The sequence below is a fragment of the Dunckerocampus dactyliophorus genome, chromosome 14 (assembly GCF_027744805.1).
Source record: "Dunckerocampus dactyliophorus isolate RoL2022-P2 chromosome 14, RoL_Ddac_1.1, whole genome shotgun sequence".
Classification (NCBI taxonomy): Eukaryota; Metazoa; Chordata; class Actinopteri; order Syngnathiformes; family Syngnathidae; genus Dunckerocampus; species Dunckerocampus dactyliophorus.
Genome location: NC_072832.1, coordinates 11,983,206 through 12,003,628, shown reverse-complemented (window position 1 = coordinate 12,003,628; position 20,423 = coordinate 11,983,206). Strand labels below are relative to the sequence as shown.

Below are 20,423 nucleotides of genomic sequence, written 5' to 3'. Positions count from 1 at the left end.
CTCCCCGTGCATGCATTTGCAGGTTTTCTCCGGGTACTCCGGTTTCCTCCCATATTCCAAAAGCATGAATGTTAGGTTAATTGGAGACTCTAAATCAGGGGTCACCAACGTTTTTCCTTGTGAGAGCTACTTTTACAAAATGAAAATGGCCAAGAGCCACTCATTTTTGTAACATTTATTTTCAGAGCTTATTTTAAACCCAAACAAAGCAAATATGCTTGTTTTACCAGAACATTAACAAAATGCTGGTGTCCACAACTCACATTTTGTATTTCAGAATGCATTTCTTTCATTATTAACTGAAAACCTGAATGAAAAGCAGGCTTGCGGGCACCTCATGTGGTCGTGGGGGGCTACCTGGTGCCCGCGGGCACCACATTGGTGACCCGTGCTATAAATTGTCCATAGGTATGAATGTGTGTGAGAATGGTTGTTTGTCTATATGTGCCCTGTGATTGGCTGGCGCCCAGTCCAGGGTGTACCCCGCCTGTCGCCCGAAGTCATCGGGGATAGGCTCCAGCATACCACCGCAACCCTAGTGAAGATAAGCGGCATAGAAAATAAATGGATGGATGGATACCTGTGGTTGCAGTGGCCAAATACTTGTCTACAGATCAACAGTGCCATAGCACCATCTAGTGGTACAGCAGCTACTTCAATATTAGCCTCAAACAGGACCCCACAGTGGTTTGTTCTTTTCATTAACTTGCTTAAAGAATTTCACAGCAGACCAATTTTGGGAAAGTAGGATTTATTCAATATTGCTACAAATGTATAAAATGCTAATGTTGCGTTAGAAAAGCATTGCATAAGGAAATTCACTCTGTATCAATTACAAATACATTCTTTCAGAAATCTATCATGTATTAACACACCACTGTGCTTTGTGATGATTGTGAAACTTGTTGTCTTCATAGCACACCTTTTCATAATTGTTTCAATACCTGGGAAACATAATGGGCCTACTACATGAGACCCCATCAAGGCGATAGAAGATATAGGGCAAAATAAGGTCAAAATATCAGCAACATTGTAAATGGAACGATTGGCACAGTTAGTAGGGAAGTTGCCAACAAAATATGTGAATGATGGTATTTTCAAAATGCATGCGTATATAGGATGCCGTGCACTAAAGTATCATCTAGGATTGCTGAGAATGTGTTGGCAGACCCTAATTCAAAACTATTCTGATGAAAATAATCAAAATCGTACAGATGTGTCAGACTACTCACAAGAAAGATAAATGAAAAAGTAATTGCGCTGAAGCATCAATGAATTGGGATTTCTGTTGTCAAAATAGTATGAAAATGAGATGTTACAAGAAAAAGAAAACAACAGTGATAGTCAATAATATTGGGTTGGGTGTGAAGAGTATGCGCTGCGGACCAGAGAACATGGATTGAGTAAATATAAGAATGCTGTGCTAAAGCAATAGGTTAAGAGGCAAGTGAAAGCCAAGATGGGGTCTGTGTGAGGCCCCAGAGACGCCAGATTTCATTGGCCATAACTGGTCACATGGCAGTTAGGACAAGAATACTGTCATTTGCTGTCAGTTGCTCTTAAGCAGTTCAATACACCCCTGCAATAGTGTCACATTGCTCTGTGGAAGAGGAACAAAAAAATGCATTTATTCTTTCTTTATTGGGTAGCAAAACATTCAAGATGAGAATACAGCCACAAGGCATCCAATTACTCAACAAAAAAAGATGAACTAAATCCGACAGTTGCATTTCTCCTCACACAAAAGTCTGTTATGCGACCCATTACACTACCAGTGGCTTTCTGTGTTATGTTTTGTATTTATCAACATTAGCAAACAATCCTAAAGGCTATGACCTCGAGGAATATTTTTAAGGCTTAAGTCAGCTTCAAATGATGTATTGTAAAATTAAAGGCCATTACATGTTATCCTTGCCCCTTGTCTCTTTGAATGTCTGCTTGTTTTTAGTAAAGAATGCCTGAATGTATCACACTATTGTGTGATGGTACTGTATGTGAAAAGTCAGTCTGTACGCCCTTACAGTTTTTCACAAAGTGACTGCTGAAAATTGAAGAGAAAGATTAGACTACTCACCTTGGCATGTTTAATCTCCAGTTCGGCCATCTCGATGAGATTCTTTCTAAACGCCACAACTCGCCTGCCCTTGAAACTTGTGAGCTCTGCAACACACACAATGAGGTTTGTATTGTGCATAATAATAATCACACAAGAACAGCTGTTGTGTGGGAAAAAAAAATCATTCCTTTGCAAAAATAATAATGCTCAGTTTTAATTGACACTGTCAAGAGAGGTATGCTTTTTTTGTTAATGAAGTGGTAGTTTTCAGTAAGAGGTGTTTCTAGTATTTCGATTACCTTATTTAGTTACATGAGGTGTGCAGGTGCCTTGACAGCGAACATACAAAAACAACTGTGCAATGAATTCAATGGTCTCAATTAGGGCTGCAACTAACAATTATTTTCTTAGTCGATTAATCTGAAGCTTGTTGTTTCGATTAATCGAGTAACTAGTTAGGCCCCATAGACGGATCAAATCAATATGAATCAAACCCAAACAGTTAGTGCTTTGGTGCGTAACATATCAGAAAAGAGGCAAAATTGTTGATCATTGTTTTCCAAAGTCAAAGCTGATGTGGGTGAATATCTTGCTTTGCCTAAAACATAAAGACAATAGATCTGCTTTCATGGATGACCACAACATTTTTTAAATATTCACATTTGATTTTTCCATATTTAAATAAAAAACTAACTAATTGAATACCACAATAATTGTTGATTAATTGGATAATCGATTAATCAATTTGATTAACTGTTGCAGCTCTAGCCTCAATTGATTCCATATGGATGCACAAACCTTTCTTCCCAGACTCTGAGAGCTTGTCAAATTTCTGTAGACACTGCTGCTGGTGTTCCTCCGCCTGAGGAATGTCCTTACTTTTCAGTCGAGCCTTATCCAAAGCCTTATTGGAGTTCTCATAGTCGACCAACGCTCGAGCTCGTCGGTAGAGAAGATCCTAAAATATGTGTTATAGACAGGGCTGAACATGAGAACCAAAACGAGATGTATTTACAAAAACAAACAAAATATTTCAACCTTTCTCCAAAAGACAATTAAATATGCAGAAATATAAAACTAGAACATTTATTTGAAACGTATTGTGTTAATATTTGCTTTGAGGCACCTAATTTTTCATTTGAAATTTTATTTTTTTATTTTCATGTGGACAGAAGGTGTGACTCATCACTTACTTTTGCTGCCTGAATGTCTCGCATGTAATATCTTAGTAACTCTGTGAGCTTGAGCTCCTGATCAGACGCTACTCGTCCCTCCACTTTCTGTGGAGAAACAAAGAAAAAAAAAAAGAATAAAATACAAATATAGTTCATGGTCAAAACAGTGTGTACATTCAGAGATATACAGTATATAAACCGTATTGACCCAAGTATAGGGTGCCATTTTTTCCAATAAAAAGGACAGAGTACAAGCAGCATAACCATGTGACATCAGTGCAAGATGTTGGCACCCACTGTTGCTAAATAACCTATTTCAGTTTAATTGTTGTTTTCAATAAATGACTTTTTCAAAACACTTTTTGTCTCACTCCCCCTTCTTGTGTTTGCATATTGTAGCTCTACTTAAAACCTCATTAAGATCCAAATGTGCAAAATGCAAATTCTAGCAATTTTTCAACTATATATATACACACACACACACGCACGCACGCACGCACGCACGCACGCACGCACGCACAGCATTTAATGATACTCACTCTGAGCTTCTCAAACAGATCTGACAGCTTCTCCATGTGCCTGAAAACAAATGAAAAAAAAACTCAATCCAATGTTAGTGATTTTAAAAGTGTTTTGAACATTAACCTTACATGCACTGTGTGCATGTAAACACAATGCAACCGGTATTTATTCATTCATTGTACAATTTGCTGCACCCACTTCCTATTTGCTGTACTATCTTCAGCAGAAAGTGTGCTCAGAGTGGCCGAGATCTGAATGTAATCCTCTGCTATATCTGAAACAATAGAAAGAGGCACAGGAAATCTAATATTTGAATAAAGATTCTGTAATACTGTGATTCATTCATTCATCCTCCATCAACTGAACAGTCAAAAAATTAAGAAAACCCCCATACTTTTGTGTGTGCGGGTCATTTTCTCGGCTTTGGCAGTGGAATCTTTAATTTTGCTGTAGTAGTCAAGAAGGAACGTCTTCTCCTGCTCAAAAAAGTCATCCACTTCCTGTGTGGGAAACAACAATGAAAGAGGAGATGGTTAGGACTCTTTTTGGCTGAAAAAGATTTTATCGATTCAGGAAGATCACGTCGAAGCCAAACCTTTATTCCTGAGATAAGGACTTCGTCAGCTGACTTCACCATGTTTTTAAAGAATCCTCCAAACATCTCCTTGGCATTCTTTCTTCTGACACTGAGCTAAAATTAGAAAACGTGGGAATGTAAATGCACATCATCCTGGTCGTGACATAACATATTTATTGAAGAAATTACTATGTAAATAGGACATGACAAATTATTCAAAATAATTGAATTTAAGTATAAAACAGTAAAACACACACATTCTGCAAACACACCGAGGAATGAAACTGTCTCCATAGATAAGCATGACTGCTGATCACAGCAGGATGGTGTGTGTCACAACTGTCCCGTAAAAAACAAAAAAAATACTTCCCCTCTTTCCAACAGACAACTGAGAAAAGGAAGTCAGCATTATACGGTACTTACATCCTGGTCATACTCTAGGAAAATCTGGAAGTTTCGGTCTTTGCTTAGAGTGGGATGAGAGGATAGCCTCTGCAGGAAAATTTCATGCACTTGGACAGTTTTCTTGAACACAGCCAGGTACTCACTGAAAAGAACATATATGAAGAAGGTTGAAAAGCAATCCAGTTTTGCCAAGCGTCTATAAATGATATAATGTAAAAGTCAAGTTTAAAAAATGAATCATTAATGTGACACTCACGCTTCCAACTCCTGCTTCATTTTCGTGTACTCTTCCTTGGTCATAGTGGCTTCACCTTCTCCCAGTTTGTGCATCTTCTCTCTTGGACTTTCAAAGTCAGGCTTTGGGGGTGCTGGGGGAATCTAAGGATAACCATGACCATGATAAAATGGATTATGGTCTTTTCCCCGTCAAGATGATTCCCCACCACCAGAAGTCGATTCCCCGTCAAGCATTCGCCCACAAATATGGCAAGATGTTTCCCTGTCAGTATAGAGTCATTTCCCCGTCAGACTACAAGACACAAACTTACCGTATATAAATCGAACAATATCACCATCATCCGAACCAACAACCAGGCTCGCCGCGAGAGACTGACCTTCTCCTTATTACCCCAAAGAACACTTGGGGTGTGTAACTATAACTTCCACACGAATAAAAACGATTGTAAATATTTATGCATACTGGTTATGCCGTAAGAACGTACATACATGGGTCAAAGCCTACTTTTTGATTTATATACATCTGTGTCTTGTTGTCTGATGGGGAAATGTCTTGCCATATTTGTGGCTAAATGCTTGACAGGAAATCGACTTCTTATGGCGGGGAATCGTCTTGATGAGGAAACGACCATATACCTGATAAAGTCAATGTCCCTGTTCCCCATAATTTGTAAAAGAACAAACAACAACAAAAAAACTAAAACAAAACATTTTATTACTCACTATAAGGCCAGCATAATCTTCTGTCTCAACCAGAGTGTCATGTAGCCAAATGAAATCTTCATGCTGCCTGGGAACAGAGATTTCTGGCTTCTGGAAAGTGGTAAGTGTAGTCTAGGAACAGAATTTATTGATCAGTGCTTTACAGGAAAAGCTTTCACCATTGTGACTCTCAGATGAGATGTCATAGTAGAAGTGAAATGTTACCTTTGTGTGGACCGTAAACTTGACTTTGTCCCTCTCACAGAGGGCATCAGGAATGTCAATAAGCAGAGACACATCATTACTCAGGTCCACAGACACTGAGCGCATCTATGGAGAATCAACAGACTAATGTAACACCAATCCTAACTAAATACATTGCAGCAACGATTACAGAGTGACAAAGTCTAACTGTGTCAGATGTTATACATTGTTCCTCTGTTGAATTCTATCAGTCTTGAATAACTGTACAGAGCACCAAGGGCAACTTTAAAAAAGAAAAAATGCATGCATCAGCATTTCTTGAACTGTTTCTATGAAAACCACTATACAAGTGATATTAGCCGCTGTTAAAGATAGACACATTTCGTTCATTGTCACTACAGTAAAAGACATGTTTGTACCACTGTTAGAAAGCACATTCAGTCTGTGTAATTCACAACGACGCCTTTAACTTTTTCTTCATTCATAGTCCCACCTTATGCTAGAGACATTTGAACTAGTTTTGTAAATGAGACGATGCTAAGCTTACAGCTGGTGGCTAATGGGAACAAGTTAGCAGTGCTAGACACCAATCGTTTATAAAACTTATTTTAGCACGTGAAATTCCACAATAACGTCCATTTTCTGGCTGCGATACGTTTGACTTACCTTTTCCTTGTCGGTTTGGTCTAAAGTGCCTGTCATAGCTGGAAAGAAGTCGAGTGAAGAAAAGTGTCGGCAGGGCAGGAAGCGTTGTGTATGTGTAGTGAGCAGCTAGCGGCTTGACGAGCTGTCAATATTCTTCCACTTCTTCCACTGTTGATTGACGAATCGGACACCGGAGGATTTTTCACTGTGCAGTAATAAAACTGACAAACGGTACTTCAACTATATCATATTTCTATATATTTGTTCAGACGTTAATTAAATTATTTGTAAAGCAACCATTACTGCTACTGTTTAGTTACCACAAAGTGATGGTAACAAGAGGCCGACAAAATTGTAACAAAACACCATATCCTCCCTATTTTGATACTCTGGCGGATGTATTTTAAGGACCTGAGCATTGTGGATAATGTAGTTTTCGCTTTGTATAAACGCTGTTTTTTGCCATGCTGAGAACTACAATGCCCAGCCATGTTTGCTGTGCAACTTTCACAATCGTTGCCACATGGTGGCGTAAGTACACACCAAAACGGTGTGCCGCCAGGCACCTACCATAATAGAAGAAGAAAGTTGTGGAAACCTTCGTGGCGGGCAGTTAGATCACCTGACTTGGGAACATGTTGAGACAAGTCCTGCTATAGAAATGCAAGTATCCCGACTATATTCACAATATGTACATCTAGGTAACAGTCAGATATAACACATGGTGTAAAGACGTGGAAAAAAATGTTCGTTCTTAGACGTTTGCCATCCGCTAGAGGCATTTCTGCCCGGATGCTTCAGTACACCTCCCTCACTTTCGGCTTTTTGTCAGCCAGTCATCGCCCCAGCTCCCGCAGGGGGCCGAGTCCATACAGCTCAGTGGACAGTGAGCGCTACTCTTCTCTTGTTAAGTCTGTCATGTCTAAGAGGGTCACGTCTCAAACACCCGAGACAATTAAAGCTGAGGATGAGCACATGTTCGGACCTGTTGTCAAGGCTGCGTCAAGACCAGAAACGAGGCTCCCTAAAACCATGCACCCATTCTCACACTGCGAGGACACTCCAGAAACACTGGATCTCGAGTCAGAACCTCCAATCCGGATCGTATTAAACCGGGATCAAGGCAGGTCGTCAGTACCGAGTGTGACCAGGATTCTTCAGGCAACACTTTCATCAGAGCAGCTCTTCTACCTGGAGAGATGGAAGAGGGGGATGGTGGCAGAACTGGGGGAGGAAGGCTTTAAAGAATACACTAAAAGTAGGTTTTGGAATATGCTGCTGAAAATTATGCTCACTGTGCTTTGTTACATCAAATTTGGTTTTTATTCAGATTTGTTTAGACAAGGGAAACTGTTCCATTCTGCCGTGGAGGAGGTTCTGATGGCAGGGAAAGAAAGACAACATGCACCACATCCAACGGAGGTGTTGGGATACATGGAGAGCATCTCTCACATACTGGAAGATGTTAGTGCTGCAAGAGCTATTGAAAGCACTGTGCAGCATGACACTCTCAACTATTTGGGAGTTGTGGACTGTGTGGCCCGCTACAAGTGAGTATTTGGTACACATTGTCAGTGTGTCTCCATGTTGGATTCACTTATATGCCCTTTCGTCCTTAGAGGGGTTCTATGTGTTATTGACTGGAAGACTTCGGATAAGCCAAAACCATTCTTGAGCAACACATATGACAACCCCATTCAAGTGGCAGCCTATGCAGGAGCCTTGAACAACGATGGCAAATACAAATACCAGGTAGTATCTTCTATTCTTATAGAATGTCTCACAAATGGGAGCAAACCCCTCACATTTCAGCAACCATTTCATTATACATTCTCAAGGGACAATACCGTAGAAATAAATCTTGGATATACTTTAGACAAGTCAGCATGCAGCTCACATAGCAGCATATATTTACTATCCACTGAAAATGAGTCAACACACAGCCATCATTGTCTAAATCGCTGTTGTTGACTTGAATTGTTGACTTGACGACTGTCAAACACGGTGGTGGTGATGATCTGGGACTGCATGAGTGCTGCCAGTAGTAGGAAGCTGCAGTTCATTGATGGAAACATGAATTCCAATATTTACTGTGTACTCTCTGAAGCAGAGCATGAGCTCATTTTTAACATAAGGAGAGGCCAAACACACTGGGGAACGTAAAAGTGATTGACTCCACACCTGAACCCAATTTAGTACCTGTGGGGCACCCTCAAACAAAAAGGTGGAGGAGTGCAAGGAGTCTAGCATCCACCAGCGATGTCATCATGGGGGAGTGGAAGCGGATTCCAGTAACCTTTGCAGCTCTGGTAATTTCCATGCCCAAAGGATTAAGGCAGTGCTGGATGATGCTGCCCACACTACATTTTCATCGTTTGGACATGTTCACTCTGAGGTGTACTCACTTGGTGTATGTTGTGTGTTGAATGGACAGTAAATCTATACTGCTGTACAAGCTGTACACTGGCTACTCTAATGTGTTTTCAAGTTTCATTTCTATAGTATTGGCCCTTGAGAATATGTATTAAAATGGCTGCTGAAATGTGAGGGATGTACTCACTTTTGTGAGATGTTATAAGTGATTAAATTATATTTAAGTGCAGTTCATCATTCCCCACTCTTTGTTTTTTCAGGTGGAAAATGGCCTGATTGTTGTTGCGTACAAGAATGGCACACCGGCCCACGCACACAAATTGAACCCTGAGCTTATGTCAGAGTATTGGGAAAAGTGGTTGATTCGCCTGGAAGAGTATATAGAAAAGAGGTGAAAGCAGGTTAAATTGTATCTATATTTATGTGGTTGATTTAAGGATGAGCATAAAAATCAATGAATTAGTCTTCTCACGGCATTAAATCGATCAGGTTGGACTGTTCAAGACAATCTGAACAGTCCAGATTAGTGGTCGTCCGATATTTGGAATTTTGACGTATATCGGTATGGGCCTTTTTATTTAAATCCGACAGGCCGATATCAAGAAGTCAGTTTAAAACTGCGTTATTTCAGCTCAGATGCAGCTGTGCCACTCTTCTCTCTCTCCTGCCGGTTGCGACTTGTCTCCAGCATTGCTCCACCCAGGGCGCCATCTGATTGGTTAAGCAAGCCACAGCACGCGTTAGTGGCGGAGCCAATTTAAAGCGGACGCTGTCCTCACACAAACACACACGTGGCTGAGAGGGAAGTTTTCTCGTGTGGAGAACGTCCTGAGAGCAAACAAGGTCAAGGTAAATGCAGAAAACTCTCTCCAAATTGCAATAAACATCCCGGTGCTGTACATCTCACAACTACTAATGTTACAATAAGCAGCAGAATAACAAGAGCAAGAGTTACGATTATCGGCAGCTCTGTTAGATCGTAGTAACTCCCGACATGTCTGTGAATTACTTGAAAGAAGTCTGCTGATAAACCATCCATCTTCTATAGGGTCGCGGTGGCATGCTGGAGCCTATCCTAGCGACAGGCGGACCCTGGACAGGTCGCCAGCCAATCACAGGGCACATATAAACAAACTCACACTCAATTTAGAGTCGTTTTTGAATGTGGGAGGAAACCGGAGTATCCGGAGAAAACCCACGCACGCACAGGGAGAACATGCTAACACCACACAGAAGTGGCCAAAGGAGAATCGAACCCAGGTCTTCCCAGTCTTCAGACTGTTACTGTGTTGGCCAACATGCTAACCACTAGACCACCGTGCGACTAGATAACGTGATCGTAAAAGCGTGTGTGATTGAGAGAGAGAGCATTAAAAACTCAATTCACTTGTTTTATTGGAGGGAAGCACGCCAAGGTGGAGGCTGGTTAGTGTACCATAACAGTCTGCCGGTCTGGCTCTAAAGGCTCAGCAGACTATGTATTAGCAATGGGGAGAATGTATGTAATGTGGAGAATAGTGTGTGTTTGCGTGAAAGTCACATGAAAAACTGTACAGCTCCTGACGACTACAATAAAGGAATCTTAAGAGTGCAGTAAACACAAGCGGCAGCTCTGCAAGCTCGCAGTACCTCCCAATATGTGTGCGAATCACTTGAAACAATGCTGTTGGAAATATCAATGTGGAAACAGTCTGTGATTGCAGAAGCCTGTGTGTGTAAGAGAGAAAGAAATACAGTTCAGTCTTGTTTTATTGCAGGGAAGTACGCTAAGATGAAGGCTGAACAAATTCAGGAAGCTATTATATACGTTTTTATTTAACTTTACAAGAGTTGCTGTAGGGCTTGTCAACTACCTGTACCTTTTGTTGTACTTGAACATAAAACAAAAATAAGTTATATCTGTAAATATAAACGTTACCTTATTGACTATGGAAACATTTCAGGGATCTATTTATTTAAATTTTCATTCAACTTCTAAGAGATACTTCTGAGTCAAGGAACTCCATGCTCTTCTGATGCTTTTCTTCTATTTGGTGAAATAAACATGCTTTAGGCAGTTAAACGAAGTTAAGTGTTTGTATTATTCAACATTTTACACCAATTTTTACACTTCTACTGCAAATGAATATTGGCTCCAAATATCAGTTATCAGCCTCCGTAACTACCAGTAATCTGTATCAGTCATGAAAAACCCATATCGGTCGATCTCTAGTCCAGATGCAATCGATTCAATGCCGTGAAAAAACAATGATCTGAATGAATGAGAATGTTCACATGCAATTAAGTAGTCAGGGGAGGCACAATGGAACACACTATTTGGCTGCAGCCAGTAGAGGCGCTGTTGATTCAGTCTTTATCACGTGCGCGAACGTTCTATTATCAAAGCTGGCGGTTATCAAATGCTTGGATGTGTACGCATGTTTGTCAGTGTTTGTCATCCCAACATAATTTTTCCTTTTCATTTCAGCTCTAGTGAAGTCTCTTCCACTTCTTCAGAGAGAAGGTGAAATCTGGACAAGTCCATTTATTAGGCCATTGAACATAAACTTGGTCATGATGACAATTTTTCTTTAATCCCACCAGTTTTCTTATAGATGAAAACTTTATTTTCTGATGGTAAAAAGAGGGCAAACACACTAGGTTGTCTTTGAGGACTTTTATTTTCCATACTCTGGTCAAATTGAACCAAAATTGAAAATCAAGAATGTACACACTTTTCCAAATGGCATGTGAAACTTAATCACGTCTGAATACTGATAGTGTAACACATGTGCTGAAGATATCAGTAGAGAGTATCTTCTGCTGGTGGAATTTGTTGGAACTGCAGTGTGTGTATAATATACTGGTATTAATTTATCCTGAGGCATGCACATGTAACATAACTTCTAAATACTTTGCCAAGAAAATAAGTTGGACTTTTGTATTCATGTAATGGATATTTATTTCACTATTTTTGAAACATTTCTGTTAGCTTTGACTCATTGTAGCAAAGTAATGCCCTACAAACATCAATAAAGTTTTACAACTAAAACTGCTTGTTTTTCCTCTCTGTGTGTCTAGTGTTACATAATGCATAATAGAGAAGCATGTTTTTTTGCAGTGACTTTTGTTGATTATCTAGTGAAGAAGTTCTCCGTAGTACTTTATAATAAATTCTATCATGCATAAATGAAATAGTAAGGTTTTCTTCATACCAAGAGTTGGGTACTCTGATTTTTAGTACACCATGTCACAATAACTACGTTTATTTGGTTACACTGCATGATTATGCACATTAGGTTACAAAAAATGATTACTTTAAATTTCAATGTTACATGAATAAAAGTGTATTGATGAAGAAAAATTATATTAAAGCTCAAGTCTGAAGGTATAACGTACGATTGTATGTGCGATAGCTATGTTAGTGTCTTCAGACAATATTCTGTAAAATACTGTAAAAAAAATATTTTGGGTATGATTGGAGAAGTTATACTGGTAAGCTCAATGTAATGAAGTGCAACAAATTAATATGAAATGATAAACCACTTGAAAAATTAAAAACAATAAAATTTTTCAGTGTTGGATCTTAAGGAGGTTCTAGGTTGAGCTTCAAAATGCAAAAAGAAGAAATGGGAGTGAGACAATTTTTTTTTGAGTAAGCAATTTATTGGAAACAACTCTTAAAGTGAAATAGGCTGTTCATCAGCTGATCAAAAGTTTAAGACCGCAGGATTTAAAAGCCAAAATCTTGTCAAAAATGTGGATTCAGTGTCATTTTCTGTCAGGCATTCACACTGTCATGATATTTTGATGGCAAAGGCAAAAAAGCTTTCTCTCTTTGAACGCGGTCGGATTATTGAGCTGCATAAGCAAGGCTTCTCGCAGAGCGCCATTGCTGCTGAGGTTGGATGCAGTGAGATGCTCATTTTAAACTTCTTCAAAGATCCTGAGGGTTATGGGACAAAAAAACTGAAGTGGTATACCCCCAAAAATGTCACCGTCCCTGAACCGAAGGACCCGATTGGCCGCCTGTCAAGACATAGGACGATCCTGGGCCCAAATGAAGGTTGTTATTGGTGCCAAGTGCAGTCCAATAACAACCAGATGGCATCTGCGAGAGAAGGGTTTTAAGAGCAAAAAACATCTTCAAAGGCCTTGGCTCCTTCGACGCCACAAAATTGCCTGTTTAGAATTTGCACGAGAGCTTCAAATGCGGAACACTGAAATGTGGAAGATAATTTTATTCTCTGATGAGAAAAAAAATGCTACCTTAACGGCCCCGATGGCTTTTTTTGGAGTTATGGTCTGAAACCTTTCATCAGCTGATGAACAGCCTATTTCAGTTTAATGGTTGTTTCCAATAAATAGGTTACTATTTTTTTGTCTCACTCCAATTTCTTTTTTGGCATTTTGAAGCTCTACTTAGAACCTCTTTAAACTCCAAGAGTGCAAAATATAAATTCTTGCAATTTTTCTAAATTTTGATCAGAAGTGTAGGACCTTTGCCAAGTCTCAATGGGGGTTACTACAAGCTATAGACTTGACAAAGTAACAAAAGAAGTCATGGTTGAATTTATTGTCTGCTTTATGCTGCGTTGGGAGTTTTTTTTTTGTGCTAATGCCGTTTTGTTTTCCAGTAACGGGTAATCTATTTAATTACTATTTCAAATGTTACATAAAGTGAAATGTGGCACGTTATTATGCACTGATATCTATAACAATGATTCAGGCTCCGTTGTTTACTGCTGCTACACAAGAAGCTGGTTAACAACAGTTGTGGTTGCTCACGCTCAGTACAACACGAACCCCTAGTGTTTTGTACAGAACAGCAGGTCACGCGCTCAGGTTAACTATAATCTTATGAAGCATCTCTCAACGGCATATGCCGCTACAAAGCTACATCTGAATTCTTTTACATATTTGAAGGCATTTCAAAAAAGTAACACATAAAAATTCATCCCTTGTATCTCATAAAATTTATGAAGGAGTCATTTTTGAAGGAGTATTGATTTACCAAGTTTAGGCAGTGGTGAACAGTCATATAGTGCAATTATTAAAAGTGCAAAAAGTGATTTACGTTGCCACAAGGTGGCATGTGGCTCTCTTCAGGGCTGGGATTTCATCAGTCAGGACAAGTTTATTAAAATAGGACTTCATTCTCATTGTCAATTCTGTTGACTGGAGACGATGTTGGTCCCCTGGTTGACAAATTCACAATTGTCTGATTATAGTCACTCTTGGTACAGACAATTTACTCAGCTATGTTACAAATTATCTTTTGCTGATCACATGTAAGCTGATTTTCAAAATCACATGTTAAACTCAATCCATTGTGCTCTGTATGTGGGATGCTCAATAAAGCCCAGGTTTTTAAAAAGCTTATATGAAACCGTGTTTTCCACCTCAATGTAGCAGAACACTGGGTAACCTTGATCAAGGAGCCTCTGAGCCATGGTGTGGACCACCGCTTTGGCATAACCTTTTTGTCTGTGCTCAGGCAGAGTATACAACATGCCTATGGCCAAGTATTCATACACAAGGATCCATGAAACGGGCTGGCCCTGATCATCAGTGATGCAGCATGAAGGCAAGTTGCTGACCTGGAATTTAATTCTGTTGTACCCTTGTTCATTCCCTCCAAACTTCCAGGTTTGATTCACCAGGTCAACGTTGGAAGGAATGAGAGATGAAATCCTTGATTCAAGCTCACTGTAAAACAAAATAAGAATGTTAAGTTTGAGAAGATAAGATTATATGAAAGTATATGATTAAAGTAAAACTAAGTAATGTAGGTGTTTGGATGATATTTTTCTGAAGACTGACAGGAAGCTAGGTAAAAACTAAACTCTGTAAAAGTATAAAACAAAGCACTCACCCTTTGAAAACTGTAAATGACATTTATGGTGCCCCTTATGGGTTTTGCTCAAAATGTATTACAGATTTCCTCAAAGTTGTATAATCATAGGCCAAATGATAAATGATTCTCTACGGGCAATTCGTCTTGCTGCAAAGACGTTTGTGTTTTTAACCAATGTTGCTAAAATTTTACAGACGTGTGCCTGTCAGTAAAGGTGTGGACCAAATTCTGTGGTGAAGTTACAGCGAGTGTTTTGTAGAGCGCATTGAGTTGTGTGAGAAATTTCAAGTCAATCTGACTTATGTGGCGACATTTTAGGGGTGTAATGACAGCCACCATATTGTGGCATGTAGACATGATGATGATGATGGCATGATGACATGTAGACTACAGTTCATCAACATCCTATAATCCCTTAAACTGTATTGGTATTTTAGTTCATTTAGTCATTTTTATGATTGAAATGCTTTATTTAGGGCATGAATACGGAAAATTTAATATGCATATTTATTTATTTATTTTTTTTTACTAATAATAGGCCATAGTGCCCTGCGATTGGCTGGCGACCAGTCCAGGGTGTACCCCGCCTGTCGCCCGAAGTCAGCTTGGATAGGCTCCAGCGTGCCCCCGCGACCCTAATGAGGAAGAAGCGGTATAGAAAATGGATGGATGGATGGAATAGGCCATCGTCAAACACAAAACAGCAGTCATTTATTAATTCATACATTTTTGAAAAACCGCGATAGAAGGAGGGTGTGATGTTCGAACTGCAAAGTGGGAAGGGACAGCTGTAATTGCATTTAGAATCATTTTCTGCATTTAAAGTTATAAAAACATGTTTTGTGTTAACATTTTTGGCTTTACGGAACTGATTAATTGGATTTACATTATTTCTTCTGGGAAAAATTGATCTGGTTAGCGTCCATTCCGTTCCAACCTTCTGGAAAAAAATTATGACACTAACCAAGGATCCACTGTCTCGGTCAAATGTCACATGGTCATATGTTTGTGTCAGTAATTCATATACAATTAATTGCATTGTTGAGCAGCGAGACCCCTTCCTGTGTCGCAGTAATTTCCATTTCTGGTCTATGGGTGTGATCACACTTTTCCTGTTTGCCATCAATGGTGCATTCCCACAAGATTTGCCGACACATGACAATGGTTTAAATTCCAAGTGTTGTTTGACTTTTGAAGTATGTTTTTTCCAGAAAATCTGGCTTCAGCTCCAAACAGTACTACATGTGAGGTGTTCCACTATCATTTAAAAAGGGTGAGTTCACTTTCTAGCTCCACTATAAGGCCTCACATGCTCTTCTTCTGATTGGTTTGTATGGTTGAAACTGTCCTTATTTTTTCCTTTACTATGGCAAGCTGAAAGCCCTTATGTTGTGTGCATGTGTTTGCATCACGGTCTGTCAACCTGTCAAATGCTGGTGTGATCAGATGGCTACGATCGGGCAAATACAGAAGATGGGCAGTTGTCGTGGGTTTGTAGCTGACTTGTCTGCTAGATGAAACCTCTTTGAGCATGGGGGTATGAGAGTGGTCATAGCCTGAAATGAAATTGCATCTACTGTTACCATTTTCATTTACTTTTCCATGGGAAATACAGTTACTTTTTTAATTTAATTCATCCAAGCCTACTTTTAGATGCATGCACTGTTGTCCAGTATACATTTCCACACACAATACTTACACAATAGTGTCTATTATGGAACTGGATATTTAATGTTACTATTTTTGAATGTTTTTTAATTTTTTTGAGCCCCCTCTTGAATGACTTTTACGAGACATATTGTTGACTATAAAAAAAAATACCTCCAAGAATAAAAGGATCGCTCCAGTCAAATAAATCCTTCTCCAATAACATTTTCTTCAGAATCTGCTCATCCTTGCAGTAAAATGTTATCTTTTTTGTCCAATTCAAGGCTAGCTGTGAAATAAAAACAGTTTTAAGGTCAGGAGGAATGAAACAAAATATACTATATGCTGTATATACGGTGGTGTAAAACAGTGTTTGCCCCCTTCCTGATTTCTTTCTTTTTTTGCATGTTTGTCACACTTACATGTTTTAGATCATCAAACAAATTTAAATATTAGTCAATGACAACACAACTGACTCCAAAATGCAGTTTTTAAATGAAACATTTTATTACTAAGGGAGCAAAAAATTCCAAACCTACATGGCTCTGTGTGAAAAAGTGATTGCCCCCCCCCCCTTGTTAAAACATAACTTAACTGAGATTAATTGAGATCTATCAGTCTGGAAAAGGTTATAAAGCCATTTCTAAAGCTTTGGGACTGCAGTGAACCACAGTGAGAGCCATTATCCACTAACGTCAAAAACATGAAACAGTGGTGAAAACTTCCCAGGGGTGGCCGGCCAACCAAAAGTACCCCAAGAGCGCAGCAACGACTCATCCAAGAGGTCACAAAAGACCCCACAACAACATCCAAAGAACTGCAGGCCTCACTTGCCACAGTTAAAGTCATTGTTCATGACTCCACCATAAGAAAGACTCTGGGCAAAAACGGCCTGCTTGGCAAAGTTCCAAGACGAAAACCACTGCTGAAAAAAGAACATTAAGGCTCGTATCAATTTTGCCAGAAAACATGTTGATGATCCCCAGGACCTTTGGGAAAATACCCTGTGGTCTGACGAGATAAAACAAACTTTTTGGAAAGTATGTGTCCCATTACATCTGCGGTAAAAGTAACACTGCATTTCAGAAACATAACATTTTACCAACAGTAAAATATGGTGGTGGTAGTGTGATGGTCTGGGGCTGGTTTGCTGCTTCAGGATGTGGAAGACTTGCTGTGGTAAATGGATCCATGAATCCTGCTCTCAACCAAAAATGTCCGGCCATCTGCTCGTGACCTCAAGCTAAAACGAACTGGGGTTCTGCAGCAGGACAATGATCCAAAACATACCAGCAAGTCCACCTCTGAATGCTAAAGAAAAACAAAATGAAGACTTTGGCGTGGCCTAGTCAAAGTCCTGACCTGAATCCTATTTAGATGCTGTGACATGACCTTAAAAAGGTGCCTCATTCCGCAAAGATGAGTGGGCCAAAATTCCTTCACAGCGCTGTGAGAGAATCAAACCCTTGATTGTAGTTGTTGCTGCTAAGGCTGGCCCAACCAGTTCGTTATGTTTAGGGGGCAATCACTTTTTCCACACATGGCCATGTAGGTTTGGATTTTTTTCTCCCTTAATAATAAAACGTTTCATTTAAATACTGCATTTTATGTTCAGTTGTGTTGTCATTGATTAATATTTAAATTTGTTTGATGATCTGAAACATTTAAGTGTGACAAGCATGCAAAAAAAAAAATAAATCAGGAAGGGGGCAAACACTTTTGCACACCCGTGTGTGTGTGTGTGTGTGTGTGTGTGCGCGCGTATATATATATATATATATATATATATATATATATATATATATATATATATATATATATATATATATATATATATATATATATATATATATATATAGTGGAATACCTCAGGATCAGGTCGACAAATGATGACATTAAAATCAGGCCATGTATCAACAATGAACTGTCTCTTACTAGGTTTGTTCCTATTGTAAGCAGACAAGAATCCATAGACCTACAAAGACAGAAAATGAGCAGCAGCAGTTAACAAGCATAATGATTCATGCATTGCTCCAATAAAACATGAAAGTTGTTTTTACAAATGTTTGCAAGTTTACCTCAAAACTCTTGGGTAGGTCTTTCAGCAAAACATTCTCAGCAGCCATGACCTCATCTTTTTGTAGGACCTTCATTTTAGGGGAGCAAAGATTCCGTCACCCGCTGCTGTGTGCCGTTCAAGCTTCACTTGCAGCTCATTTCCCCTTGAATGATTTCAAAAACTCAGTCTTAATAAATCATTTACAGTTAATCGTCACAACTCACCTCCCTTCTGGGCCATGCAGCGCTTTTGAATGTTATAGTCATCATATAAAACAAATCAGGATCATTACGCAACTCCTGTGGCATGCAGAAGGACACACAATAACTCAAGAGTGAAAACACTTAAGAATTTAAAAACTCACAATTTAGTGTGCATGAACAAAAAAACAAGCACTTCACTTGAAGTCATTTAGGGTGTGGTATCACTAGAGTCACAAGATGGTGCTCCACCATTGCAAATGCTGCTCTGGAATAGCAACGTTTTCAATAAACAGAAACAGCTCTTCAGCAATAACTTAAATGCGTATTTATTATATTTATATTTAAGGTATTTTATTTTCACATGTACGGGTTAGAAGTGTTTTTTATGTTTTCAATATTTCAAAATTCTAAATAAATGTAACATCACTATATTAAATATTAATTAATTTAGTTAGTTTGATGGTTTATTTCAAACATACATAAAAGGTTACATTGGAGTACATCTTATATTTACAGTTCCACAATTCAACATGTCTGAAAAGGTGTAGGAAGAAGCACAACTTCTTTAACCCTACCCCTTTCCATATAACAGCAATCATTTCATTATTAACATTATTATTATATTCTTAATAGGATTTATTTTTATGCAAAAGGGTTACATGTTAAATTTTTTTACCCAGGCAAGGAGATAATTTTTTGGCCCTCCAGGGTTGCCACATCTACAAAAAACAATAAAAAAATGTTAAGTGGTTGCCAGAACATTATTTAGTGTTTCTGTTGTTGTTTTAGTAGATGATAATTCTATTTAAAATGAATATATTAAATGTGTTAAGGTGGCTTAGTCAATTTGGTCATTTTATTTCTGTGATGTCGTATTTTTTTTAGAAGAATACTCTAAAGGAGTAGTAAATTTGTATCGGTTAGGAATTTTGAGTTTCCGCTACGTGGCCAAGATGGCGACTATTGGGGGTTGTAAGGGTCTGTCATGCACACTCACCAACATGGGGGCGTTCTGAGTGCAACATCCGGGTACTGTCACTGCACTACATTTTGCCTTAGTACTTCTCAGTGAAAACGCACTTGTGCACTCAGAAGGCTAAGTGTAAGTACGAAAGTGCGCGAATTGAGATAGCCAATGTTAGCAGTGCAAATTGAGCTGACAATGTTGTTTGCCCCAGTGGTGTTATTGAAATAGCATTTTCCTACCACAACCACATAAAAAATCCCAATGCGCTGAACTTGATGAAAACTAACACAAGCACACTTACATATTTTAAGTGAATTATGTGAAGCCTGTGACATTACTCAGAAATTACAAGATCAAATGTCTCAACTCACCTCTGGTAAATTAAATCTGTGTTCCTTAAAACATGAAGCTAGCGAACTACTGAGAAAGAGGAAGTGATGTCCAGTTGGACGTTTGAAGCAACACAACTGAGGAAATATCAAAATAAAAGCGCCCCAGTACCATATTCACAGAGATGGGCGTATGTAAAATAAATAAACAAATTCAATAACAAATCGCCAAAATAAGAGTAGACTTATGTACAGATTGACTACGCGAATGCGTTTTGTGATGTAGATGTGCCTGACACATCTCACTTTAACAGCATTCAATCTTCTAAAGTCTAAAAACAATTAAATAAAGACCTTTACTTTGACGGCCAGTGATGACTTGCAAGTGATTTTCACTGTAAAATGCGTTGGTTGGTGACACTGGAATTCCAATGTAGTTAAGCTGCACATTTCATTTTGGCGTGTCCTTTTATTGTGGTCACCCGA

General features: G+C 38.9%; 3 protein-coding genes across 6 annotated transcripts; 1 reads left to right on the top strand and 2 right to left on the bottom strand.

The window, feature by feature from the left end:
• Positions 1–740: 740 nt before the first annotated feature.
• snx5 (sorting nexin 5) lies at positions 741–6,940 on the bottom strand. The gene is made up of 13 exons (XM_054799111.1): positions 6,545–6,940; positions 5,900–6,004; positions 5,696–5,806; positions 4,992–5,113; positions 4,754–4,877; positions 4,349–4,444; positions 4,148–4,253; positions 3,952–4,027; positions 3,771–3,810; positions 3,250–3,336; positions 2,855–3,014; positions 2,075–2,160; positions 741–1,600 (listed from the first exon to the last, which is right to left on the bottom strand). Exons 1-13 carry the CDS (start codon positions 6,578–6,580, stop codon positions 1,550–1,552), a joined length of 1,200 nt encoding a protein of 399 aa, XP_054655086.1. The 5' UTR covers positions 6,581–6,940; the 3' UTR covers positions 741–1,549.
• A 51-nt stretch (positions 6,941–6,991) lies between these two features.
• On the top strand, positions 6,992–11,921 carry mgme1 (mitochondrial genome maintenance exonuclease 1). Its single transcript, XM_054799113.1, has 5 exons — positions 6,992–7,781; positions 7,854–8,073; positions 8,143–8,275; positions 9,157–9,287; positions 11,364–11,921. Exons 1-5 carry the CDS (start codon positions 7,268–7,270, stop codon positions 11,401–11,403), a joined length of 1,038 nt encoding a protein of 345 aa, XP_054655088.1. The 5' UTR covers positions 6,992–7,267; the 3' UTR covers positions 11,404–11,921.
• Positions 11,081–20,068, bottom strand: LOC129194133 (glycine N-acyltransferase-like protein 3). 4 transcript variants are annotated; one of them, XM_054799117.1, is made up of 7 exons: positions 19,980–20,068; positions 18,663–18,737; positions 18,458–18,601; positions 18,315–18,354; positions 16,554–16,668; positions 16,156–16,288; positions 11,081–14,584 (listed from the first exon to the last, which is right to left on the bottom strand). In XM_054799117.1, the coding sequence occupies exons 4-7, from the start codon at positions 18,348–18,350 to the stop codon at positions 14,185–14,187; spliced, it is 684 nt and encodes a 227-aa protein (XP_054655092.1). In that variant the 5' UTR covers positions 18,351–18,354; positions 18,458–18,601; positions 18,663–18,737; positions 19,980–20,068; the 3' UTR covers positions 11,081–14,184. The 4 variants fall into 4 exon arrangements, with proteins under 4 accessions (XP_054655092.1, XP_054655089.1, XP_054655091.1 ...); XM_054799114.1 differs by having other exon boundaries at positions 11,082–14,584; positions 18,247–18,354; XM_054799116.1 differs by lacking the exon at positions 19,980–20,068 and adding an exon at positions 19,318–19,954 and having other exon boundaries at positions 11,082–14,584; positions 18,247–18,354.
• Positions 20,069–20,423: the final 355 nt, after the last annotated feature.

Bases quoted from the DNA above. Each gene is read 5' to 3' on its own strand.
- LOC129194133 (XM_054799114.1), bottom strand. From the start codon at position 18,532: ATGAAGGTCCTACAAAAAGATGAGGTCATGGCTGCTGAGAATGTTTTG. The intron at 18,355-18,457 runs GTAAACTTGCAA...CTGTCTTTGTAG, and splicing joins ACCTACCCAAGAGTTTTGAG to GTCTATGGATTCTTGTCTGC. The intron at 16,289-16,553 runs GTATTTTTTTTT...ATTTCATTTCAG, and splicing joins CGATCCTTTTATTCTTGGAG to GCTATGACCACTCTCATACC.
- mgme1 (XM_054799113.1), top strand. From the start codon at position 7,268: ATGTTCGTTCTTAGACGTTTGCCATCCGCTAGAGGCATTTCTGCCCGG. The intron at 7,782-7,853 runs GTAGGTTTTGGA...GTTTTTATTCAG, and splicing joins CTTTAAAGAATACACTAAAA to ATTTGTTTAGACAAGGGAAA. The intron at 8,074-8,142 runs GTGAGTATTTGG...TTTCGTCCTTAG, and splicing joins GACTGTGTGGCCCGCTACAA to AGGGGTTCTATGTGTTATTG.
- snx5 (XM_054799111.1), bottom strand. From the start codon at position 6,580: ATGACAGGCACTTTAGACCAAACCGACAAGGAAAAG. The intron at 3,811-3,951 runs GTGGGTGCAGCA...ATTTGTTTTCAG, and splicing joins GATAGTACAGCAAATAGGAA to GCACATGGAGAAGCTGTCAG. The intron at 3,337-3,770 runs GTGAGTATCATT...GTTTCTCCACAG, and splicing joins ATCTGTTTGAGAAGCTCAGA to AAAGTGGAGGGACGAGTAGC.